Here is a 23,044-nt window from a genome sequence, read left to right on the forward strand (position 1 = left end):
TCTGGCATTTAAAGCCCTTCACAGCCGACTTCTGGCCTGCCTTTCTAACCCTACACTCCCCTTCATGCATACTATACAGCCCAGCCAAGCTGTCCTTGGTGCTTGTCCCTCACTTACCACATTCTATCTCCCATCTCTCTGTTCCACGTGCCTAGAGTTCTCTCCTTCTGCCCCTCTGTCTCTTAGGATTCCCAGTTTCCTTCAAAGATTAACTTAAGTGCCATCTCCCACTTGAAACCTTTCCTGACAGTTCCCCACCCTCCCCCACCCCCATTCTAGTGCCCTTCCACCATTGCCTTGTATTTATTTGGTATATACTTATATGTGTACATGTAATATTCCCATGAAATATAAGATCCTCAATGGTAGTTTTTCCTGGTGTTTCTCCCCAGGGCCTGACACAAAGTAGGTGATTAATAAGTGCTTATTGGTTGATTGAATGATGTTATCTGTTCCATCAGAGGATTACATTGATAGCTTGATTAAAAACAGATATACTGGGGCAACTAGGTGGCACAGTGGATAGAGCACTGGCCCTGGATTCAGGAGGACCTGAGTTCAAATCTGGCCTCAGACACTTAATACTTACTAGCTGTGTGACCCTGGGCAAGTCACTTAACCCCAATTGGGCCCCCCCCCCAATAAAACAGATATACTTTTAAAAACTATGTGAATATGGAATGCCATTGTGAAAATTTGGAGTGCAGGAAAAGTGTGGGGTCCTAGACCCACAAGCCTGTAAATGGAAGGTAGCTGCAGCCTTTTATGGAAGAAGATAGCAGAGACTTGTTTCTTTTACCACTTTAATTTTTGGCGTTCTTGGTTAGAAATGTGAATAAGCAGGGCCTGGGGGTCTCTTTTAGGAACTCTCATTTCCTGGAGTACCTTTTAAGGCCTCAGGAGGAAAGCCTGCAAGGGGGTAAAGGGACATATGTTGGTACATGACAGATAATAGTGAAATGAGCCCCTTTTCGAGCAGGCAGTTACCAGATTTAGAAGGATTTGGGAGATGTTCTTCCAGTCTGTAAATGCGGTGGGGATTCAGTTACACATTGTGATTTCTAGATCTTTGCTTTCCTGCTCAGGGCTTGAAAAGATAAAGCAAAGTAGACTCTAGCCCCTCCCCCTTCCCTTTCCATCTTCTATTCCCACAACATTAAACAAAGGGAGCAGGATTTCTGATCCTGGGAGATCACTTGCCAGTCCCCAACACTCTAGGTAAGCTATGGCCTTCCTCTCATTTTTCTCAGATACTGAGTCCTTGACATACAATCCATTCCTTTCAAATCTTGAATGTAGTAGATTGCCACCTACTGCTCATGGAGGAGAATGATTATCACTGGAAGAAGGTAGACATGCTTGGGAAAAAATGGGCAATTTTCAGGAAATTATACCCAAAGGACCATAAATTTCAATCTAGAAGAAGCTTTATAGATTATTTAGTCCAAATCACTTATTTTATAGATGATAGTGACTTGCCCAAAGTCATACAGACAGTAGCAAAGACAGACTCCAAGTCCTCTGGTTACATATTCAGCATTCTCTCTCTCTCTCTCTCTCTCTCTCTCTCTCTCTCTCTCTCTCTCTCTCTCTCTCTCTCTCTCTCTCTCTTTCTTTTTTTGCAGGGCAGTGAGAGTTAAGTGACTTGCCCAGGGTCACACAGCTAGTGTCAAGTGGCTGAGGCTGGATTTGAGCTCAGGTTCTCCTGAATCCAGGGCTGGCACTTTATCCACTGCGCCAGCTACCTGCCCCCACATATTCAGCATTCTTTCTACCATATGCAGCTGCCTTCCATGAGAAATGTTAGGACGAAACATTTCTTTCTTCTTTCATTGACTATGTTGAACTGTGTTTCAAATGCCATGATATAGGGTCATAGATTTAGTGCTAGAAAAGACTGGAGAGGCTCTTCCTAATTTTATACACAAGGAAATTGAGGCACAGAGAAGTTCAGTCACTTGCCTATAGATTTCTGAGATGAGATTTGAACTCAGGTCTTCCAGGTGCTTTTCACACTATACCATGCTTCCCATAGGTATCCAGGTACTCTAGTATTTGCTGATAAGAGAAGAAAAATAAATAGAACTCTTTGTTTCTGATGTTATGGGCTAAATCACAGGTTGTAATCCAAGTGGGCTATTCTGCAGTGAGGCTTAATTTTGCCTTTTAAAAATAAGACTATTAAACAATTACCAGGAACTGTTTTTAAACTGCTTTGGAATTCTTCAGCCAGTTTAAAGACTGATTATTTTCAGCTCTGCGGTATCATAGATAGGCGCCCCTCTGAATTTGATTCTTCTATGGTCTTTGGAGCTGCCTCTACTTGTCAGCAATTTTGTTTTAGTTTCTTACTCTGCGATTCTCTTTCTGGATGTTGTGGCTCCGTTTGATTTCTGTATGAATGATTCCATGGGTCCCAAGGAGCTATTGCCATTTTTCTATTCATGGCAGAAAAGATCTTTCACAGAGAATAGGCTGTCACAGAGTTTAGAGCTGGATGAGACCTTGGAAGCAGTGCCAGGCACTTTGAGAAATATTATCTCATTTGAACTTTACATCAACCCTGGGAAGGAAGTGCCATTATTATCCCATGTTACAGTCGGGGAAACTGAGGCCAACAGGCTAAATGACTTACCCAGGGTCACACATCTAGTAAATTGTCTGAAGTCAGATTTGAGTCAGGTCTTCCTGATTCCAAGCCTGGTGCCACCTCACTGCCTGGAGATCCGTTTTTGACTCCTTCATATTACCGAGAAGAAACCTGAGGTTAGAGATGTGAGGTGGCTTGCCCAGGGTAATAAGTGCTAATTCAATCTAATTAAAAACCCATTTATGAAGTGGCTGCTAAATGCAAAAATGACAACAAGTAAGGACAGAGACTCTGTCCTTAAATATGTTTGCATTCTACTAGTGAGTAGGGGGAGGGAAGAGCAATAACCTGTAATTTGGTACCTAAAATACAAGGTAGTTTGAAGAGAGAACAGGAATACCTTGGTGGTGGTGGGGGGGTGGATCAGGAGGAGCTTGGCATAGGAGGTGGTTGGTACCTGAGCTGAGCTTTGAAGCAAACTAAAGATTTTCAGCGAGGGAATGCATTCCAAGCCTGGATGGAGGACCAAATTCAAAGAGCACCTCTGATCCAGTTTGACTAGAACACAGAACATATGAATTGAGGATGGGGGTGGGGTGGGAGCCAGAGGTAGGGTGGCAATGATAGATTTGAGCTTGGGGAAGTTCTTTTACCATTTTTGTGTCATGGACCCCTTTGATAGCCTTGTGAGGCATACGGACCCCATCTCCAAATGTATAAGTAAAGGCATAAGATAAAACAGATTAGAAAGGAAATGTATCCTGAAATGTAGTTATATATAATATAGTTGTCAAAATATTAAAGAATTAAAAAAAACCCAAATTCACAGCCCTCAGATTAAGATTCCCTGGGTTGGAGTCAATTTATAAAATGTCTTTATGAGGAATTTTTACTTTATCTCAGAAGCAACAGGGAGCCAGTGGAGAAATTTGAGAAAGTGAGTGACATAGTGAAAATTGTCATAGGACAATAATTGAGCAGTTTTGTGGATTGGAGAAGGGAAAGACTGGAAGTAATGAATCCAATTCGGAGATTATTACAAGTAGGCCAAGATGTAAATAGAGAGAAGGGGATGGATGCAGAGATGTGGAGGTGGTGACTGATAAGGTACATGAATGGGAAGAGAATGAATGCCTTTGTAGTTATAAGGCTAGGTGAGTGGGGGAGGAAGACGACAAATTTGAAATTTCTATAGGACATCCAAGCCAGAATGTCCATCAGGGACTTGGTGCTATGGGATTGGAATTCAGGAGAGAGATTAGTACTCTCTTTTGAGATTTGGGAGTCATTTATGTGGAGGTAATTAAATCTTTGGGGAAGGAATGAGATCCTTAAGAGAATATATAGAGAGAAGAGGGCCTAGACAGGAACCTTGAGGGAATACTGCATAATGGGACAGGAGATGGGAGATGATTCACTTGAGGAGTGGTCTGATTAGTAGGAAGAGAACCAGGAGAAAGTGGTGTCACAGAAGCAAAAGGGAGTAGGAAGTATCTAAAGAATAGGGAATAATCATTAGTATAAAAAGCTTCAGGGAGGACAGGTAAATTATGGACTAAGAAAAGGCCATAGAACTGAATGTAGATGACTCTAGGAGTATGACTATTTTTTGTGTGTTTTGTTTTGTTTTTGCAGCGCAATGAGAGTTGTGACTTACCCAGGGTCACACAGCTAGCAAGTGTCAAGTGTCTGAGGTCAGATTTGAACTCAGGTCCTCCTGAATCCAGGGCTAGTGCTTTATTCACCAATTAGCTGTCCCCTGGAGTATGACTATTAAAGGAAGAAGAGAGGCTGGTAATATGAGGAAATGACAGGGCCCATTCACAATTTTTAAAAGCATGTTTGTAGTAGGAAACAGGAAAGAAGCTAGTCAGGAGAGACTGAAGGTGGCAAAAAAGGGGAGAGAGTTGCTTGGTTGTAGCCAAGCTTCAGGAAGACTTGAGAAGTGGATTTAAGGACATAAGGAGTTAGCCTTGGTAAGGAGAAGGGTTACCTCTTCTCAAAGAAGTCAAAATGACGTCGAGCATGGGCTTTATAACCTTTTTTGTGTCACAGACACCTTGTCAATCTGCTGGTACCAGTGGGCTCCTTCTCAGAATAATAATTAGGCATTAAATAAAATACATAGGCTTACAGAGGAAAACAATTATATAAGAAATACAATTATTAAATTTACATTTTAAAAAGTTCACAAACCCCAAGTTAAAAAATCCTGGGATTGGGGCAGCTAGGTGGCGCAGTGGATAGAGCACTGGCCCTGGATTCAGGAGGACCTGAGTTCAAATGCGGCCTCAGACACTTAACACTGGCTGTGTGATTCTGGGCAAGTCACTTAACCCCAATTGCCTTACCAAAAAATAAAATAAAATAAAAATAAATAAATAAAAGTGTGTTGTATATGCATTAAAAAAAAAAATCCTGGGATTGTTCAGGTGGTTAATTAGGAGAGCTCATATCAGATGTTCCCAGTTTCCTCAGCAAAGTAGGAAGTGAAGTCCTTTTAATAGATTTAGGAGTGAGGCAGAGGTAGTTATAGAATGATAACAGATTATGAGCAGAGGGGGAATTTCAGTCTGGGACAATTATGGATGATGATAACTTCTAAAGGGTAATCATCTCTGTGGGTGGCAGAGGTGGGGTGAAGACAGAGACTGTGAGAGTTGTGGAGGTTGTTGAGCTAAGAGTCCAGAGTATTTGGAGATAACCTTGAGTGTGTTGAAATCCTCAAGTATTGAGGACAGATTTGGGGGAGGAAAAGGTAACTGTGAGTCTGATGGCCAGGTGCAACCCTTGCTTCCCTCCCTCCCTCTCCTGCTCCTACCCCCAGGAGGGAGAATGACTTGGAGACCAGGAGATGGCTGCAGCTAAGATCTGGCCTGGTGGAATTGTCCAGATGGATAGAACTTCAAAGGAGATGCTGAGTTGTTGGGGTACAGGGAGGGTTTGGAAGAATGATGGAGTGAGGAATCTGTCCAGCACTTCAGTAGACATGAGACATTTATTGCAGGAGAAGGATATCTAGGGATGCAGTGTCTTTTTATTTAAATAAACATTTTTATTTAAAGTTTTGAGTTGCGAATTCTATCCCTCCCTCCTATCTCCCTCCTTCCCTTCCCCCTTCCCTGAGGTGGTAAGCAATCAGATAAAGGTTATACATGTGTGATTATGTGAAACATTTCTGTATTAGTCATTTTTATAAGAAAACTTGCATAAAAGAAAAAATGAAAGTGAAAAATAGCACTCTTTAGTCTATTCAAACAATTATCAGTTCTTTCTCGGGCAGTGAATAGTACGCGCTTCATCGTTAGTCCTTTTGGGATTGTCTTGGATCATTGTATTGCTGAGAATCGCTATTATTTCATAGTTCTTCCTCAAACAATATTGCTATCACTGTGCAAAACAGTCTCCTGTTTCTGCTCACTTCACTCTACATCAGTTCATATATTTCTTTCCGGGCCTTTCTGAAATCATCCTGCTTATCATTTCTTAAAGCACAATAATATTCCATCACAATCATATACCACAGCTTGTTTAGCCATTCCTCAATTGATGGGCATTCCTTTGATTTCCAATTCTTAGCCACCACAAAAAGAGCTGCTATAAATATTTTTGTACGAATAGGTCTATTTCTCTTTTATGGGATATCTTTGGGACATAAGCTTAGAAGCGGTATTGCTGGATCAAAGGGTATGCCCTTTGGGCATAGTTTCAAATTGATGCACTATCTTCTTAAGGGAGCCAGGTTTTCCACAATACAAAGAAGATGGAAAGTGTATGAGAGAAAGAGGGTCTAAGGTCAAGGGGAATGTATTAAATAATAGAAGGAATTACAGGGGATACTGCAGAAGAGACAGGAGAAGCTGTATAGGGGGTTAAGAGAATAGCAGTGGTCGCTGGGAATGGGGAGTTTCATCTCAGTGGGGGGCGGGGTTTGAACATATAAAGAGAGGGAGAGGTGGGAGTTCGATCCTGGGATTGGAGTATCAGTTACTGGGGTTTCTACCCTTCGGGGTCTTCTTTTCTTTTCTCAATATAAACACCAGGAAGCTAGGGATGGTGGCAATTGAAGTATTTATTAAGTGCCTACCGTATGCCAGGCACTCTGCTGGGTGCTGGGGCTGCAAGTTCAAAGAATGAAATAATATCTATTCACAAGGAGCTTGTATCCAAGCCACTGTTGATCTGTTCCCCAAGAGCCAGGATGTGCTTACAAACACAGCCAATTCCTTTGTGTCATCCCAAGATGTCAGGGGTCTGGGAGGTGTGCTATGATGCACCCCCGGAAGGTACCTTACTTGTGGAATACACTCTGGGTACCTGATAATGGAGGGGTAAGGGATTGTTGCTGATTTGAACATGGCCTTCGGTTATCAAATCTAGAATTCATTACTTTGCACCTGCTGCCCCCTCGTTTGTAAATTCAGCCTGATATCTAGCTAGAAAGCCTCAGAAAAGGTATGAATTTCTAGCTGACCTTTTCATGGCCTTCTTTTGTAGCACTTCATATTTTATTTTTCTATCTTTGTGCATCTTGACAGGAGCTGGTATGGCTTCTCAAGATAATATCAATAACAACTGACATTTGACCTTTCAGCCTCGGTTTCCTGATCTGTAAAATGTAATAATAACACTCACGGCCCAGGATTATTGTGAAGATTAAATTAAATCATATGATGTAAAAAGAAAAACCCTTTGTAAACCTTAAAGTGCTATAGATTAAGGTTATTTTTGGTGGTTGTGGTTGATGTCATAGAGAGGCAGCATGGATAGAGAAGTAGCTTTCAAGTCAGGAACACTAGGGTTCAGGTTTTGCTTCAGAAAATGGTTGTGTAACCATTGAGAAAGTCATTTATTTCACCTTCTAGTGGTCTAGGCAGTTTTCTTTAAGTTGCTGAGAAGGTAGGGTGCTGATTTGCACTGGTGGAAGGCATTGCTCATGTGGCAGTTCCTTACAGCCTCCTTATTATTAACAGTGGCTTGCAAAGGCTTTACATTATCTCATTTGATCTTCCCCATAACCCTATGGGGGGCAAGAACAAGTATTACACTCATTTTATAGATAAGGAAACTCAACCTGAAAAGGTTAAGTGATTTCCTTGGGGTGAGTTGGTAAATTTTTGAGATAGAATTCAAACCCAGGTAACCCCAAGTCCTATCCTCTGGACCATACCACTTTCTGATGACTTTGCTAGACTGAAAAAAGATGGAAACTTCTTGAAGAACACAATTGAGAAGAATATCTTTGTTACCTAGTCTGTTTCTTTGCCTCTGTATATAATTGGCATTACATAGGCTGGCCTGAGAAGTCATATGTAATTTACAGCATTAAAGTTTACAATTATACCACGACTTTTGGGACACCCAATATTAAGGGGTCAGTTAGGAGGTTAAAGCTTTTTGGGGGTTATTGGTTTCTTAAAAACCTTTAATGAAGTGAGAATGATGGGGCCATATGGCAGTGACTGAATGCAAGGCTAAGTTTTAAGCTTTGGATGTTTCTATAGTTCTTTTGTCAGTGATTAGAAAGTATTTCTTTCACAAATGCTGGCTGGACTTGTGGTCATATCTCAGAGGGTCATTAAATCAATTCAGGAATCCCACAAATATTCAGTGAGTAGCTTTTATTTATTCAGCTCTGTGTTGTGGGCATAGGAAATACAAAAGATGATCTGTCTATCTTCCTACCTACCTAGCAGCTACATTTTAAAGACATCTTCAAATTTATTATTGTTTGACTGTTAGCCATGGAACACTGACTTCTCCAGAGAATTAAAGTGAATATTATACATAGAGCAATGGAGAAGGACTTGGTGGGTGTGAACAGTCTGCAGTGTTGATGGGATGCTTAAAACTGCATGAAGACTTTTGAGATACCTTATATAAGCAGTAGGGAACTTTGGAGAAAAACTCTATTAAAAGTTGTCATTGGGGAAATGTATGATCAAAAAGAGAAGATGGGCTAGTCATGTGGTGAGTGAGGAAGAGCAGATGGATAGCTTGGATATTTCACTGGTATATGTACAGTGTTAAGAGAAATCAAGGAAGGTGCTCAACACATTGGGTGAACCCCTTGATGTGAACTTTTAGGAGGACAAGGGAAGAGGGATGGGCTACAGTCCTCACTGATGGAGGGAACATCCTAATTGATGAGATCACAGGTTTATTTGGGTGTTTGGGTATATATTTATATCTAGTGCTATGCCATTTTGCCTGTTTGATCTAACATAAAATGTAAGATTTGGGAGGGGACCTCGTAGAGTACCAGCCTGAGCTTCAAGCTGCTATTTGGGGAGAAGTCAACCATACACTAAACAATTAGAGAACAATGCAAGTTGGTATGGAGCCAAAGCATTAGATTGTGAGGTATTAAAGGCAGTGATTATAATTCAGAGAAGGGAGCGGCCCATCCAAACCTGCTTTTACATCCTACATTGTAAGAACTGATGTTTGGGTCTTGCGACATGGACATACCTATATGGATTGCTGAATGTTTAAAAACACCTCCTTACTGTAAAGGAGAGATACAGTTTAAAAATGAGGTACAACAAACATCTATGTAGAAAAATGTGATTTAAAAGAGAGAGAAATTTGTGATGAGTTCAAGGGAGGAGGTCCCATCTTGAAGGAAGCTAAAGATTTTATGAGAGGTGAGAGAGTATACAGGAATGGGAAACAGAAAGTTGATTTCAGAATACAGCTAATGCACCAGTTTGGCTGAAACAGAGTTATGTGAAAGGGTAGAAATGTAAAACAGGTCAGGAAACATCAGTTAAAGATTGTTGAAGGCCATACATATCATGCTGAGTAGTCCCTGAAGTTTTTTGAGCAAGGAAGATTATTTTGGTACTTTTGGAGGTTGAATTGTATGGTGCAGAGAAGGTGTGATCTCTTTTTTGGGTGGGGGTGGGGGGCAGGGCAATGAGGGTTAAGTGACTTGCCCAAGGTCACACAGCTAATTAGTGTCAAGTGTCTGAGGCTAGATTTGAACTCAGGTCCTCCTGAATCCAGGGCCAGTGCTTTATCCACTGTGCCACCTAGCTGCCCCGAAGGTGTGATCTCTTTATATCTAGCAGGGGAGGGCATGAGTTTGTGGATGGGAATTAAAGAAAAATACTCTGCTAGGTTATTGGGAAAATGCTGGAAATAGTTCCAGGAGAGTGTGTGTGTGTGTGTGTGTGTGTGTGTGTGTGTGTGTGTGTGTGTGTGTGTCCTTCATGTTGGAGACTGAAATTCTCAAAGAAATGAAGATACTTTTGACTGAGGTTTTCCCAGAAAAAGCTGGGTAAAATTCAACTAGGGTTGAAACCGTTATTAATGTTTATTGGTTATTACTACTTTAGACTTTCTATTCCAACAAAAGCACACGGCTGTTGACTTCAATTAGCTCTGCTATTCCCAATTTTCGATGGGAGAATTTGAATTGCCAGGGAAAAAAAAAAAAACAACAACTCTACTCTTAAGTAGCATCGAGTGAAGAATAAAACCTAGAGATCTAGACTTGTAGTTCCTTCCAGAATCCCTTATTGGCTCCTGATGGTCTCTTCCCTAAAAGAGGTAGAGAATATTGATTTTGGGGAAACAGATGCACATCCCAGATGCTGGTAATTAACATCTTATCTCGGCCCTGGTCAGGCTCTGCCTTCCTAGCAACAGATGTTACTGCAGAGTAAATATTATTGACTCTGCTTGGCTCCCTTTCTGTGTGCTTGTCTATGAAGTTGGTTATAGGAGTGAGATGCCAGAGAACTTGGCCTGCTCCCAGCACTTTCACCAGCCTCTCCTTTCCTTTTCTCAGTGGTGGAATGTGACTCTTGGATTCCTCTCAGCGTCAGAGTGAATGATAATTGGAATGGATTTGTCCTGACTGGGTGTCTGAGGCAAATAATATATTCAGGATATCACTAATCCTCCATGGGTGTGAAAAGGAAAGTATGTTGTGTTCCCTAAACAAAGTTGCTGATGCATGGGCATGCCAGCTGAGGTCTTGGAAACAGAAGATAGTTTTGGATAGGCCTATGGCCAAACCTCCCTCCTCCCCACTGCCCCTCAATCAGAATGATCTGACAAAGGCTGTATTTGCAAAATCTCTTTAAAAGTACACTAGAAATGTACTCCTTATTATCCTGAGTGGTAGGGGGTGTGTGTTATTTTCATACCTGATTGTAGATCATACAAGGGATAGTATGATAGAGCCGATTAGGGGTACTTGGGTTCAAGTACCACCTCAGATACTGACTGTGTGACCCTGGGCAGGTAACTTAACCTCTTAGTTTCCTAGGCAACACTCCAGGGCTATAGGTCAGAGCAACGGCCAATTGGTATTATTGGTGGAGAGAGTTTCCTCTTAGGCAGTCCCCCCAAAATGATAGATTCAGTCCAAAAAACTCAAGAAAAATAAGCTACATATCACAACTAGGTAGTGAATCAGATTTCCCATTTCCTTTTTCCACCCTGCCCTCCACCCTCCTGTCTCCACCTTTTCTCTTCCCAGCCCAGCCATTCTCCCCCATACCCCTTGCATCCTCCCTTGTCCATCCCTGAATGTTGCATTGGAGGTTTAACTATACATTGGACTCTCAAAGTGGTGGGTGACTCTGGAAGTTTTTTTTTGGAGTTGTGCCATTTGGATATAAAAGGTGAACCCAGAATGCAGAAATTCTACACTCTTTGCTGTCTCTCTGGATGATTACCTCTGTTGAGTAGGGCCCAGGGGACCAGTTCATGTGCATAATGGAAAACATGGCTTGGGATGTTTTCCTGTGAATACAAACAGACCTGACTGATAAAAGAGAAGAAAATTAACTGCCAAGAGGTGCCATTTGAACCTGAATTCAAATCTGGCCTAACACTTACTAGCGGTGTAACCCTGGGCAAGTCATTAACCTTTGTTTGTCTCAGTTTCCCCATTTGTAAAATGGGGGGTGAAATAATAGCATCTACCTCCCAGGGGTGTTAGGATCAAATAAGATAGTAATTGTTAGCCTTTTTTTTAAAAAAAAAATCCTTTTTATTGCTATCATTTGTTTTTATACCATCTTCATTTTCTAAATGTATCTCTCCCCACAAGGCGGGGGGGGGGGGGGCGGAAGAAGAGGGAATAGCAACTGAGCAAAATTAAACTATATATCAAATGAGTCTGATACTATATACAGTGACACACACCTCTCAGCTCCCCACCTCTACAAAGAAAAGAGAGAGGTCTATTTTCTCATCCTTTGCTTTGGGTCACGTTTGGGTATTATAATTAGAGAGCATTCAGTTTCATTTTGAAGAAGTTCTTACAAGTTCATTGCCGTATGGTGCTTTATTTTGATTTTAAGATTGTCTTTGAAGTTTGGATCAGTGTGCTTTTTTTTAGAAGCCAAGCTTTTGGATTCTCTTGCTCTCCCTACATATAGTTGTTTTAGCCCGCTTGGGTTTTAAAATTGAACCACTTTCCTGACCCCTCAAAACCAGGAAAGTTCCTTTTTGCCATGCCTCATCCAAGGCAGCTGGCATCTCTGTCAGCCACACAGAGCCCATTGGCTATGTTATGTGATGACAGATAGGTGTGTGCTATGTGTTATTGTACAGGGAAATTGAGGTAACTTTTTGAAACATGGGGCTATCCATTTCAGACAGGCCCTGTTGAAAACCATGCATGCTACTAAGTGGGTCCCCCTGTAAAAAGGCCTCACAAAGTCACCATTGTTCACTCTCCCATATTGGGTCCCCATTGGCAGGTGCTCCTGGCCTAGTAGTTCTTCATGAGGATTCTGGATCCTTGCCCAAGCCTGGGTTTCATTTCACTTTATCATTTGGCTGGGCTGGTTGTCCAACTGGAGAGCTTTTGTTTGTATTTTTCTTTTCCCCTGTGATGGGGAAGCAGAGAATAGGTAGTTGGGGAGGCAGAGAAATGAATCTTCTTTTACTTTTCTTCTCACAGTCTTTCCTTTGTGAAGCAAAGACCAGGGAAACATTTTTCATAAGGTGAGAACTAGTACAAACAATACCATATGGGTCAACTCAAGTGCGGTTTTGGGGGAGTGGTGGTGATGAAGATTCCCGGCCTTCCCCTTTGCTTTTTTGACTTTATTCTCTTTCTTGCTTATTGGTCAGTCATGGTACAGTAGAAAAGGATGCACCATCTGGAGCCAGAATTTGAATTCTGGGTTTGAATTCTGTCTCTGGCAAATCTTTCTGGGCCCAAACATTCTCATCTATAAAATGACGTAGTTAGGTTAAACGGGCTCTGCTATGATCCCAAGATCCTTCCTCCATAATTCTAACTTCCATATACATCTGTTCTAGACTTAACTTGCCCCAAGGCCTGGCTACATTTTCTGAGTGATGCTCTCAGCCAAGCTGGGTCAGTTTTGAGAGACTTTGTTAAGCTCTCAAACCTCTGTTTTGAGTGAAATCTTTGTTTTTGGACCAGGATGATTTAAAAAAAAAACACACAAAAAACTGGTTTAACAAAAGACATGAGGGCATTAGATGTTTTTCCAGGGTTAATTTCTACATCTTTTCCTTTTTGGTGTTGGTGAACCACCTTGGCCCAGGGTCATGCTTGTCATTCCTGTGAGTTCAGGGCTGATTTGAAGATATGCCAGTGGCAGGAATCATTGGTACCACCACCACCTTCATCATCAGGAAATGATGTTGATTCCTAAAAATTTAAGAATATATATATATATATATATATATATATATATATATATATATATATATATATTTGGTGAGGCAATTGGGGTTAAGGGACTTGTCCAGGGTCACACAGCTAGTAAGTGTTAAGTGTCTGAGGCCAGATTTGAACTCAGGTCCTCCTGACTCCAGGGCTGGTGCTCTATCCACTTAGCCGCCTAGCTGCCCAAGAATATAATTTTTAATGGATACCAAGTGGGAAATACTCTCTGAGCTGTTTGCAATAAAAAGTATTTTTATAGCTGGGAGTACGTTGCCCAGGGTTACAAAGCTTCTAAGAGTCTGAGGCAGGATTTGAACTCATGAAGATCTTCCTGACCCCAGGGTTGGCACTCTATCTGGTGAGCCACCTAGATGGATGATCATGGTAGAAATATAAAAAATATTCCAGATATAAAGAAATAAATATAAAGAATAAATATATAAATATAAAGAATAAATTCCAGACAGTTATTAAGTATCTTTTATGTACAAGGAATTATCTTAAATCCCTGGAGATATAGAGAGAAAACCAAAATGGACCCTGATTTTAGGGAGCTGATGTTGTTTTGGGGGTTCCAACACGTAAACAGTTAATTAGAATGGTACTAACTCTGGACTAAGGAATTAACACCGTCCTCCCAGTGATGGATTTGTGCACACTAGGAAACTCCCGACGTCTGCGTCTAGAGGGCTGTTGCTCCTTTCTCTGGGGGAGTTAGTTATGAAGCTCTTGGCAGCTGGCGCAGCTGTATTGAAGGCAGGCCTTGCTGACAGGCATGCCTCATTTCCCTTCTCTGAAGCATTTAGACATAATGCCATTTCCCCTGGTCCCCAGAGAAAAAGACTTGAAGGCAATTGGAGTGATTTGAGGCCTGCATGGGAAGGCTGCACAGGGCACATATGGGATTGAACTTAGAAAAGTCTGTACCAAGCAAAGGCATCTGTCAGTTCAGGTTGCTCACAGTTAACTTGGAGGTTTCAGATTCCCAACAGAAGTTAAGACATTGTGAAAGATCATTTGTTTTTATTACTGCATTAAACAGAAGCTTATTTTTTAATCTTCTACCAGGAGCTTGGAGTACTTTATAAACACCATATGTGTACACGCATGCTCCTGTTGGTTGCTAGAACCTGGGACTCTTGTTGACAAGGAGGAGCCCTTTGGAGTTAAAGGTCAGATGAAGTGGTTTAAACTGATATCTGCCAGGCCCCTGAGAGAAGTCACTTTTGGAGGAAAAAAAAAGGAGTGCACTATATTTTGTTGTTTTTAATGAGGTCACTTAGGAATCTGTTTTACACTTCAGGAGGAAGAGGAAGTGTGAGGTCACCTGCCATCAGGGTTGACAGCAAGGCAGCCCCAATTACTAACTGTGGCTTTTTCTGCATCTCTTTGCACAGGCTGGGTGAGAAGAGTTAGGAGACCTGGTTTAGAATCTGGATGAAGTAACTAAGTAACTTGATGTGTAGGAACTTAGTAACTAAGGGCAGCTATGTGGTGCCCTGGATAGAGCGCTGGGCTTGGGATCAGGAAGATTTGTCTTCCTGAGTTCAGATATGGCCTCAGACACTTATTGTGTGACCTTGGGCAAGTCACTTCACCCTGTTAGCCTCAGTTCCTCATTCTGTAAAAGGAACTGGAAAACTGCTTCAGAGTCTCTGTCAAAAAAAAACAACAACCCAAAAGGGGTTTTGAAGAGTTGGAAATAACTGAACAACAAAAAAAAGTTGGACATAACTAGAAAAAAATGACTAAATTCATTTAACTCTGGATTACTGAGACTCTGTTCTTCATCTGTAAAGTGGGGGTAATATTCTTACACTAATTATATTATAGGACCGAAAATCAAATGAGGTAATGTAGTAAAGCATTTGTTAAGCTTGAAAGACAATACCAGTGCCAGATCATCAATAGCAGTATTACGAAGGAGAGCCAGGGGTATGTCCAAATTCAGCAGGCAAAGAAACTATCTTTAGGTGCCGGGGATATAGAGACAAACAAGTGGTCCCTGGTCTTAAGAGTGCTTTCATTCTGGGGATACAATATATGAACAATATAATTAGGAGGTTCAGGAAAGACTTTATAGGATGTTCCATCTGAGCCCCTATACTTTTTTTTTTAATTTGTTTGGTGAGGCAATTGGGGTTAAGTGACTTGCCCAGGGTCACACAGATAGTAAGTGTCAAGTGTCTGAGGCCAGATTTGAACTCAGGTCCTTCTGAATCCAGGGCCAGTGCTCTATCTACTGCACCACCTAGCTGGCGCGCCCCCCCCCCCCCCTTATTTATATTCTTAACATGCTACACGACAGCTATAGCTTTAAAGCTGCCAAGTACATTCAGGTATGAGGCACAGTGTGAACAAAGGCACAGAAATGGCAGACAGGGTGCCAGATTCAGCCAGATTCAGTAGGCCTATTCAGCAGGGAAATAGGATGAAATAAAGCCATAAGTAAGTCAGAGACAAACTATGAAGGGCCAAGATGAAGAGTTTGTTTTATAGAGTTCTACTGAAGATTCTCCAGTGGTTGAGAGGCATGATCAGACTTATGTCTTAGAAAGATTATTTTGGTGGCTGTGTGAAAAATGGAAGAGTTTGGAAGCAAAGAGGCCAATTGAGAGGTGATGGGGAGCATGTGTGTGTGTGTGTGTGTGTGTGTGTGTGTGTGTGTGTGTGTGTGTGTGTGTGTTAGTTTAAGGAGTGTGATGACTGTTTTAAGTGGAGAGGAGGAAGAAAGAGATACTGTGAAGGTAATTGATGGTAACTGGTTCAATATGGGGTGAGAGTCAAGAGTGACCCCAAGGTTGATAACCTGGCTTACTGAAAAGGTGGTGGTGCTTTCAACTGAAACAGGGAAGTTTAGAAAAGTGGCAGATTTATATAATGAGCTCCATTTTGGACATGTTGAGTTTGAGACACCTGATTTGCAAAAAAATATGTAGACACAACCCTCTTTGGGAAGGCCCCTTTTGTGTTAAGTGAGAACCTGTCCTTCAGTATAATAATTAGTTAAGAAACACTCCTTTCAATGCATTTTTTTCTTTATTTCTTGATAGATTTGTCTTCAGCCAAGCGGAAATTTGCTGATTCCCTAAATGAATTTAAGTTCCAATGCATAGGAGATGCAGAGACAGATGATGAAATGTGCATCGGTAAGTTGGGAAACTGGTAAACTTAAAAACAATCATAGATTGTTGGAGCTGGATGGCTCCTTTGAGGTCATCTAGTCTAGAGGCATGAGAAATATTTAATACATAAATAAAACTGCGATGCATAATGTTAGGGCAGCTAGGTGATGCCAGGCCTGGAGTCCAGAAGACAGGAGTTCAAAATTGGCCTCAGGCACTCACTCGCTGTTTGACTCTGGGCAAGTCATATAACTCTAGTTTCCTCATCTGCAAAATGACCTGGAAAAGAAAATGGCAAACCGCTCCAGTGTCTTTGCCAAGAAAACCCCAAATGGGGTCATGAAGAGTCGGACATGACTGAAATGACTGTACCAGCAATGTGTTAATTTTTGGTTTTCTAAGTCAGTATTGCAGGGATCCCTTGGACACCATTGATCTATCTACTCCAACCCCCATTTCATTTCACACATGAGAATAATAAGACTCAAGAGTTTGAGGGACTTGTCCTGAAGCCACTCAGGAAGCTGCTGGGACAGCTGAGACTTGAATCTAAGTTTCTCTGGACACATGACAGCTATACGCAGCTGAGAGGCCTCAGAATACAGCAGAGAGACGCCCTAGACGATGAGTCAGGAAACCTGACTCCTGTCTTGGGCATAGGGCATCTTTCTTTTGAACTATGAAGCCTCTCAGCTGCCTATAGCTGTCATGGGTCCAGAAGACCTTGTCGGTCGGCCCATTATTGGGCTGAGCTTTTGAGGCCTTTAGGGTCTTGGGAATGGGGAGGTGGGGTATCATATTTATAATTTTCAAGGCTAATTCTATGACTTTTCCTCAAGTCTGTGCTCATTCACAACGTCTGGAGCTTATAGAGGGTTAAAAAAATAAAGGGGTTATCTCTATATCAGGGAGGATGAGGAGAGACAAAGCAGATGGTTCCACTATTTGGCCGTTGCCAAGTTGGTTGACTCTCTCTCTCTCTCTCTCTCTCTCTCTCTCTCTCTCTCTCTCTCTCTCTCTATATATATATATATATATATATATATATATATATATATATATATATATATATATATATATATATACTTGCTCCTGCTTCTGCTTTGTCTGACAACACTGAGGGATTGTGGTATAATTCAGAGTACTTGATTTGAAGCTAGGAGGACAGGGATTCAAAACCTCTCTGATAACTTACTAGCTTTGTGACCATAGGCAAGTCAGAAAAACTTGTCTGGGCTTCACTTGCCCGACTTATAGAGTTGGAATGATGGTACTTGTAATACTTCTTCACAGGACTGTTATAAGGATTACTCATTATGATAATGTACTTTCTCAGTCTTTAAAGTGCTATATAAATATAAATTTTGTTACTATTGTTCTACCACTATTATTATTACTGTAGTGGTTGGATAAACAAGAATAGAAGAATCAGGAAATTGTACTTTCCCAGGCTACCACCGCTCCACTCCCCCCCAAAACAAAACACAACAAAATAAAATAAAAAACCCAATGCCAAAAAGTTCCCAAGACTGGACTATGGAACGTAAGTAAATTTCAAGTTGAAACCCCCAGTTTTGCACATGTACTTTTGACCCTCTGGACAGGTGTACACACTTGTCCCTTAGGGATAATCGTGGTGGGGTCTTTCTCCACATCCTGCATGTTTATCTGGGGCCTGTTATTCATGGCAGAAATCACTAGCTGTATTGGGGGTTGTGATGGAAAGTTAGTGGTGTGCAATCCCAACAGGGGTTGGGATCTCTCCTTGGTTGGTGTGGTTGCTGAAGGAAAAGACTAAGTTCCTGACATCATTTGATAACTGAGGCAGACAACAAAGGATCGAGGAGGTCATTTTCCGTACAGGAAATCTTTGAACTACAAAGTAAACTGCCTTCTCCCCAGCAAACTTCTCACTGTACTTATGTCTCTATTACCAACTGTTCCTCACCCCCCCTGAACTGATATCTCATAGTCTCCTCCTCTCTCCACCCACAGGTCCCCATACTCTTGGGTATAGTCACATCTTTTTCCTTGAGGAAATCCTTTTTCTTTGCACAAAGACAGTAAGGTTACTGCATAGGATAAAAATACATTTCTAGATTATGTTTGCTGGTCACTGATTAAGAATAGAAAAAGGAGAAAGAAGGCAGCCCAGGGAAGGGACTGGGCTTTTGCCCTCTAGTCTAGACAGAGTAGGAGGGAGGGTAGATTCCTTGGGGGAATAAATGAACAAAGAAAGTGTAGCACAGAATGTTGAAAACTCATTTCTCTCCTTGTCACCCCGTCTTCTGTCTTTTTCAGCAAGGTCTTTGCAAGAGTTTGCCACTGTTCTCAGGAATCTCGAAGATGAGCGGATACGGATGGTAGGTATGATTGGGATCTTCCCAGCAGCAAACACCCCCCTGGCCCCAGCCCTGGGGGATCTCTGAACTGTGGTCTGGTCCTTCTGCATGCTGTCTCTCTCATTTGAATGGAAGCCCTTTGAGGACATTTCATCTTTGTCTTTGTATCCTCTGTGCCTTCCACAGAGTGGGTAAGAAATGGAGATTGAGTGGATTAATGTACACTGACTGGCCCAGGAGTTAGGAAAGCAAGGCTTTACCTCCTAGCTGAGTATAATACAACACACTTGGCTTCACTGTGCCAGATCTTTAAATGATCCAATCCCCAGTCCATTTCAGTACAAGACTCATTTTTTAAGTGTGCTAGGTGCTTGGGATGCAAAACCCCAAATAAACAAAAACAAAATAAAAAGTAGTCTCTAATTTTAGATTCTCTTGGCCTGGGACGCAACATATAAACTGATAGATATATACTGTCAGGAGAAACAGAAAATCATATTGGCATCCATGAAAATGGAGCTATTGTGGATTTTAAGGAGATGAGGAGACAGTATATTCCAAGGTGGGGTCGGGGGATGAAGGAGGCTGCTGAGGCGGGAGATGAAATACTGACCTCAAGAAACAGCAAATAAGCCAGTTTGGCTGGAAATAAGAAGCTGTGAAGGGTAGTACTGGGAAATAAATTTGGAGCAGTATGCTGAAGCTAGATTGGGTGGGACTACTTTCAGTGCTAAGCTGAGGAGTTTACATTTTAGTCTAGATAAGGGATTCTTCATGTGGGATCACTTTACACATTAGATCACATAAGACAGTTGGTTTCCTTTATAATCCTATGTATTTTCTTTTATACATTTAAAAAACTTTCTTCTGAAAAGGTGCCCATAGGCTTTACCAAACAGCCACAGGGATCAGTGGTACAATACAGGTTAGGAACCCCTGTTCTAGAGGCAATAGGGAGCCAAAAAGATTCTTGAAAAGGGGAGTCACACAGTCAGACTTGTGCTTTAGGACTATTTGGACAACTGGATGAATTGATGTGGGGAGATGCTAGAAACTGATTGTCCAATTAGGAGGCAACAGTAGTAGTTTAGTTGAGAGGAGATTAGGTTTTTAATTGTGGAATACATTCGGGAGATAAGTGGAATACGGATATCATGTGTGGCAGGTGATATTTCTTTTCAGTGACCTACAGAGTGAGTCATATTCAGTGAATAAAGATGCCCATGGTGTATGTGAAGTTCTCTGAGCTCCTATAGAACAGGGATGTTATTTAATTTCGAGGATTAAATATTGCTTTCAACATTTTTACTTTTCCATTTCTGGCTGCTGATGTGCTGGTCCTTTTCTAGTTTGACAGTGTAGGGTTAGTGGGTGATGGATTCTTTATCATTATAAAGTTCATTTACCCTTTCCTCAGAATTCCTTAAATTCTAGGCTTAAAGGGTGGTTTGAAAGCTGCTTTTGGTGGTATGGTGGCCTCTTCACTCATCAGGTCCTGGGCAAATATACAAGGGTTAGAGGGGATTTGGTTACTGAGTACTTTTTTTTTTTTTAAACTGAGTACTTTCTTCCTCCTCTCTCTGCATGCTCCCAAACCAAGTGCCTTTGACCAAGCAGGTTGGCTGTCAGAAAAGTGGGTAAGGTAGGCTGAAGCCTCTCTTTCTGACAAGCTATTGCTTTTTTGCCTTAGCAGAGAGTATGGTTCATGCTGGTTTAGGGGACATCTGAGTTTTTATCCCACAATGAGTAGATTGCCTTCCAGGCAGGATAGAAACACCCAAAGACCTCCAAGAACAGTGGTAGATATAGTCCCACTTCTCTAGACCATTCACCATAGGATATTCTTGGGGGTGGGGGTGGGGCGGTTTGCAAGTTTTTGGGTTGGGCAAAGGGAGGGGGTTGTGTTAAGGGTATTGAATGCCCCAGCCTAAAAGAGGGAAATGATTCCTTTGAGGTCTGGTTCTTGGTAGAGTTCAGTGTTGGGGATGAGGGAAGCAGATCACAATACGCTACTCTCCAAATTGCCTTGACCCTGTGTTAAGGGAACAATGGCTGGCTTATTCTTTTCACTTGGCCTATGAATTCTGCTTATTAGTGTCAGTGAGTCAGGTTACCCCTGGTTACATCAATGCCTCTTGCTGCTCTGGATCACTTCCCTGCCCTCATTTCCTGTGGCAGGTTGACTGTTTATCAAGTATGTATTGATTAACTCCTATGTCCTGCTGGCTAGTGTGAGAGATGCAGAAATAGTATTGGGTATAATTCCTGTACTGAAGGAGCTTATAATTTCAATTTCAAAGATAAGACATACACCACATATAACTAGCAGTTGTTTTTGGACAAATCTCATCACTTCTGGGCCGCAGTTTTCTTCCACTATAAAATGTGGGGATTAGACTATTAGATGATAGCTATGATCCATGCCAGTTCTCATGAACTTTGTCTCAGTGGACAGTGAATAATTATCTGTAGTGAATTAAGTGAATTTAAATAACATCTCTGCTCTTAGGAGGTCAAAGCACTTCCCATATGCTATCATCTTCATTCACTTAAGAACCATATAGTGACCATATAAGTCACTGAAGGGAAACATTTCCTGCTGTTTACCGTTATATCAGCCCACTTCCATATATCTGAACATAGTTAACTAAGAAATTCAGTTGTCATAAAGAATACTTTGTAACAGAAATACTTTCTAATAGGTTAGGTAGATTTCTGACACCATCAAATGGAGAAGTTGTGTATACTGTAGGTGCTTAATAAATACCTATTGAAAGAATGACTGACTGAATTTGGAGGGATTATACATTGTGGTGGGGGATTCAGTTGACAGTCTGCTGAGATTTTGTATGGTGTATTAAAACAGCTTATTAAAAACGTAAAAAAGAATAAATATGGACTACTTCATTTGGCTTATTTGGGCAGTGTTTGTTAATAGCAGAAACTCTGGGCAGCTGAAATTTTAAAAAATGGTGCAGTCTAGGGGTCAGCTAGGTGGCTCAGTGGATAGAGCACTGGCCCTGGTTTCAGGAGAACCTGAGTTCAAATCCAGCCTCAGATACTTCACACTTACTAGCTGTGTGACCCTGGGCAAGTCACTTAACCCCAATTACCTCACCAAAAAAAAAATGTTGCAGTCTAACAAGTAGAAACTACCTATTCCTTAATTTCTCTCTTTTTAAAAATGGCATTATATTTAGCTACCCTCACATGATTACAAAAGCTCTATTTTATTTGTTGGTTCTCTATCGGGAAACATTATTTTCCAAATGCATGCAACATAGTGTTCATTCCAGTGTTCTTTAAGACACTGGTATAGTGTGTTTTCTTGAATACTCATATATTTTCTTTGATGGTCACTTTGCATCTGAGTAGCTGAACTTGGGGCTGCTATGTAACTACATTTCTGCTTTTGCTTTTTTTTTTCCCCCCAGATTGAAAATGCCAGCGAAGTGCTTATTACTCCTCTTGAGAAGTTCCGCAAGGAGCAGATTGGGGCTGCCAAGGTGAGATCTCTCAGAAATTTCTGTTGTAGCTTTGGAGAAGACCTCAGTTTGGATCCTTGTTCTGCCACTTACTCTCTGTGTAATCCTTAGACATGCCTCTGGGCCTCCTTTTCCTAATCTATAAAATGAGAAGGGGCAGAGAAGTATGGGAGAAGTTGGACTTAAGGGTTCTAGAAGCTCTAATTTTATGATCCTGTATGTCTGTAAGCCCGTGACTTGAACATTTCTCCACCTGCATTTCATAAATTTCTGAATTACTGAAGTAATAATATTTATCTGTATACCCTTGGTTGGAATGGTTTCACTATTTAATATCTTGAAACTAGGTTTCATGTCTTCAGTGGATGGGGATTGTATCTTCTCTGTTGGTATGGTGACTTTAATTATATTAACAGTAAACAGTGTAGTCTATGGAAAGAGCTCTGGACTTCGAGGTTGGAACAGTGGCCTGTAATTTGCCGTGGAATTCTAGGCCACTCAGGGTCACATTGCTAGACTTCATTTCTCCCATTAGGAAAAGAAAATAATACTGTTTGCCATGTTACCTCTTTTCACAGTGTTGTTGTGAAGAAATTACTTTGTAAACACCAAAGGGCTATATACTAACGATAATGGGAATATTAAAATCTAATATGCAATGCTTAATGATTTGCAAAGCATTTTATGTATGTTACCTTGTTCTTCATAACAACCCTTTGAAGTAGGTGATGTTAATTATTCGCATTTCACAGGTAAGAAAATTGAGTCAGAAGTGCCCAATGCTGAGACCAGATTTAGTCTTTCTGAATTGAGCACTTTATCTTATCTGCTTCCTT

The 23,044-nt window shown here is 41.3% G+C and overlaps 1 protein-coding gene across 4 annotated transcripts in view; it reads left to right on the forward strand.

The window, feature by feature from the left end:
- ARHGAP26 (Rho GTPase activating protein 26) overlaps window positions 1-23,044 on the forward strand; it is a 518,996-nt gene that overhangs the window by 121,410 nt on the left and 374,542 nt on the right. For all 4 annotated transcript variants that reach the window (XM_043983690.1, XM_043983687.1, XM_043983688.1 and 1 more), the window contains exons 2-4: window positions 16,310-16,405; window positions 18,683-18,744; window positions 22,158-22,229. In XM_043983690.1, coding sequence (XP_043839625.1) covers window positions 16,310-16,405; window positions 18,683-18,744; window positions 22,158-22,229 — 230 coding nt within the window. The remainder of the gene's footprint in view (window positions 1-16,309; window positions 16,406-18,682; window positions 18,745-22,157; window positions 22,230-23,044) is intronic.

This window comes from Dromiciops gliroides, chromosome 2 (assembly GCF_019393635.1).
Source record: "Dromiciops gliroides isolate mDroGli1 chromosome 2, mDroGli1.pri, whole genome shotgun sequence".
Lineage (NCBI taxonomy): Eukaryota > Metazoa > Chordata > Mammalia > Microbiotheria > Microbiotheriidae > Dromiciops > Dromiciops gliroides.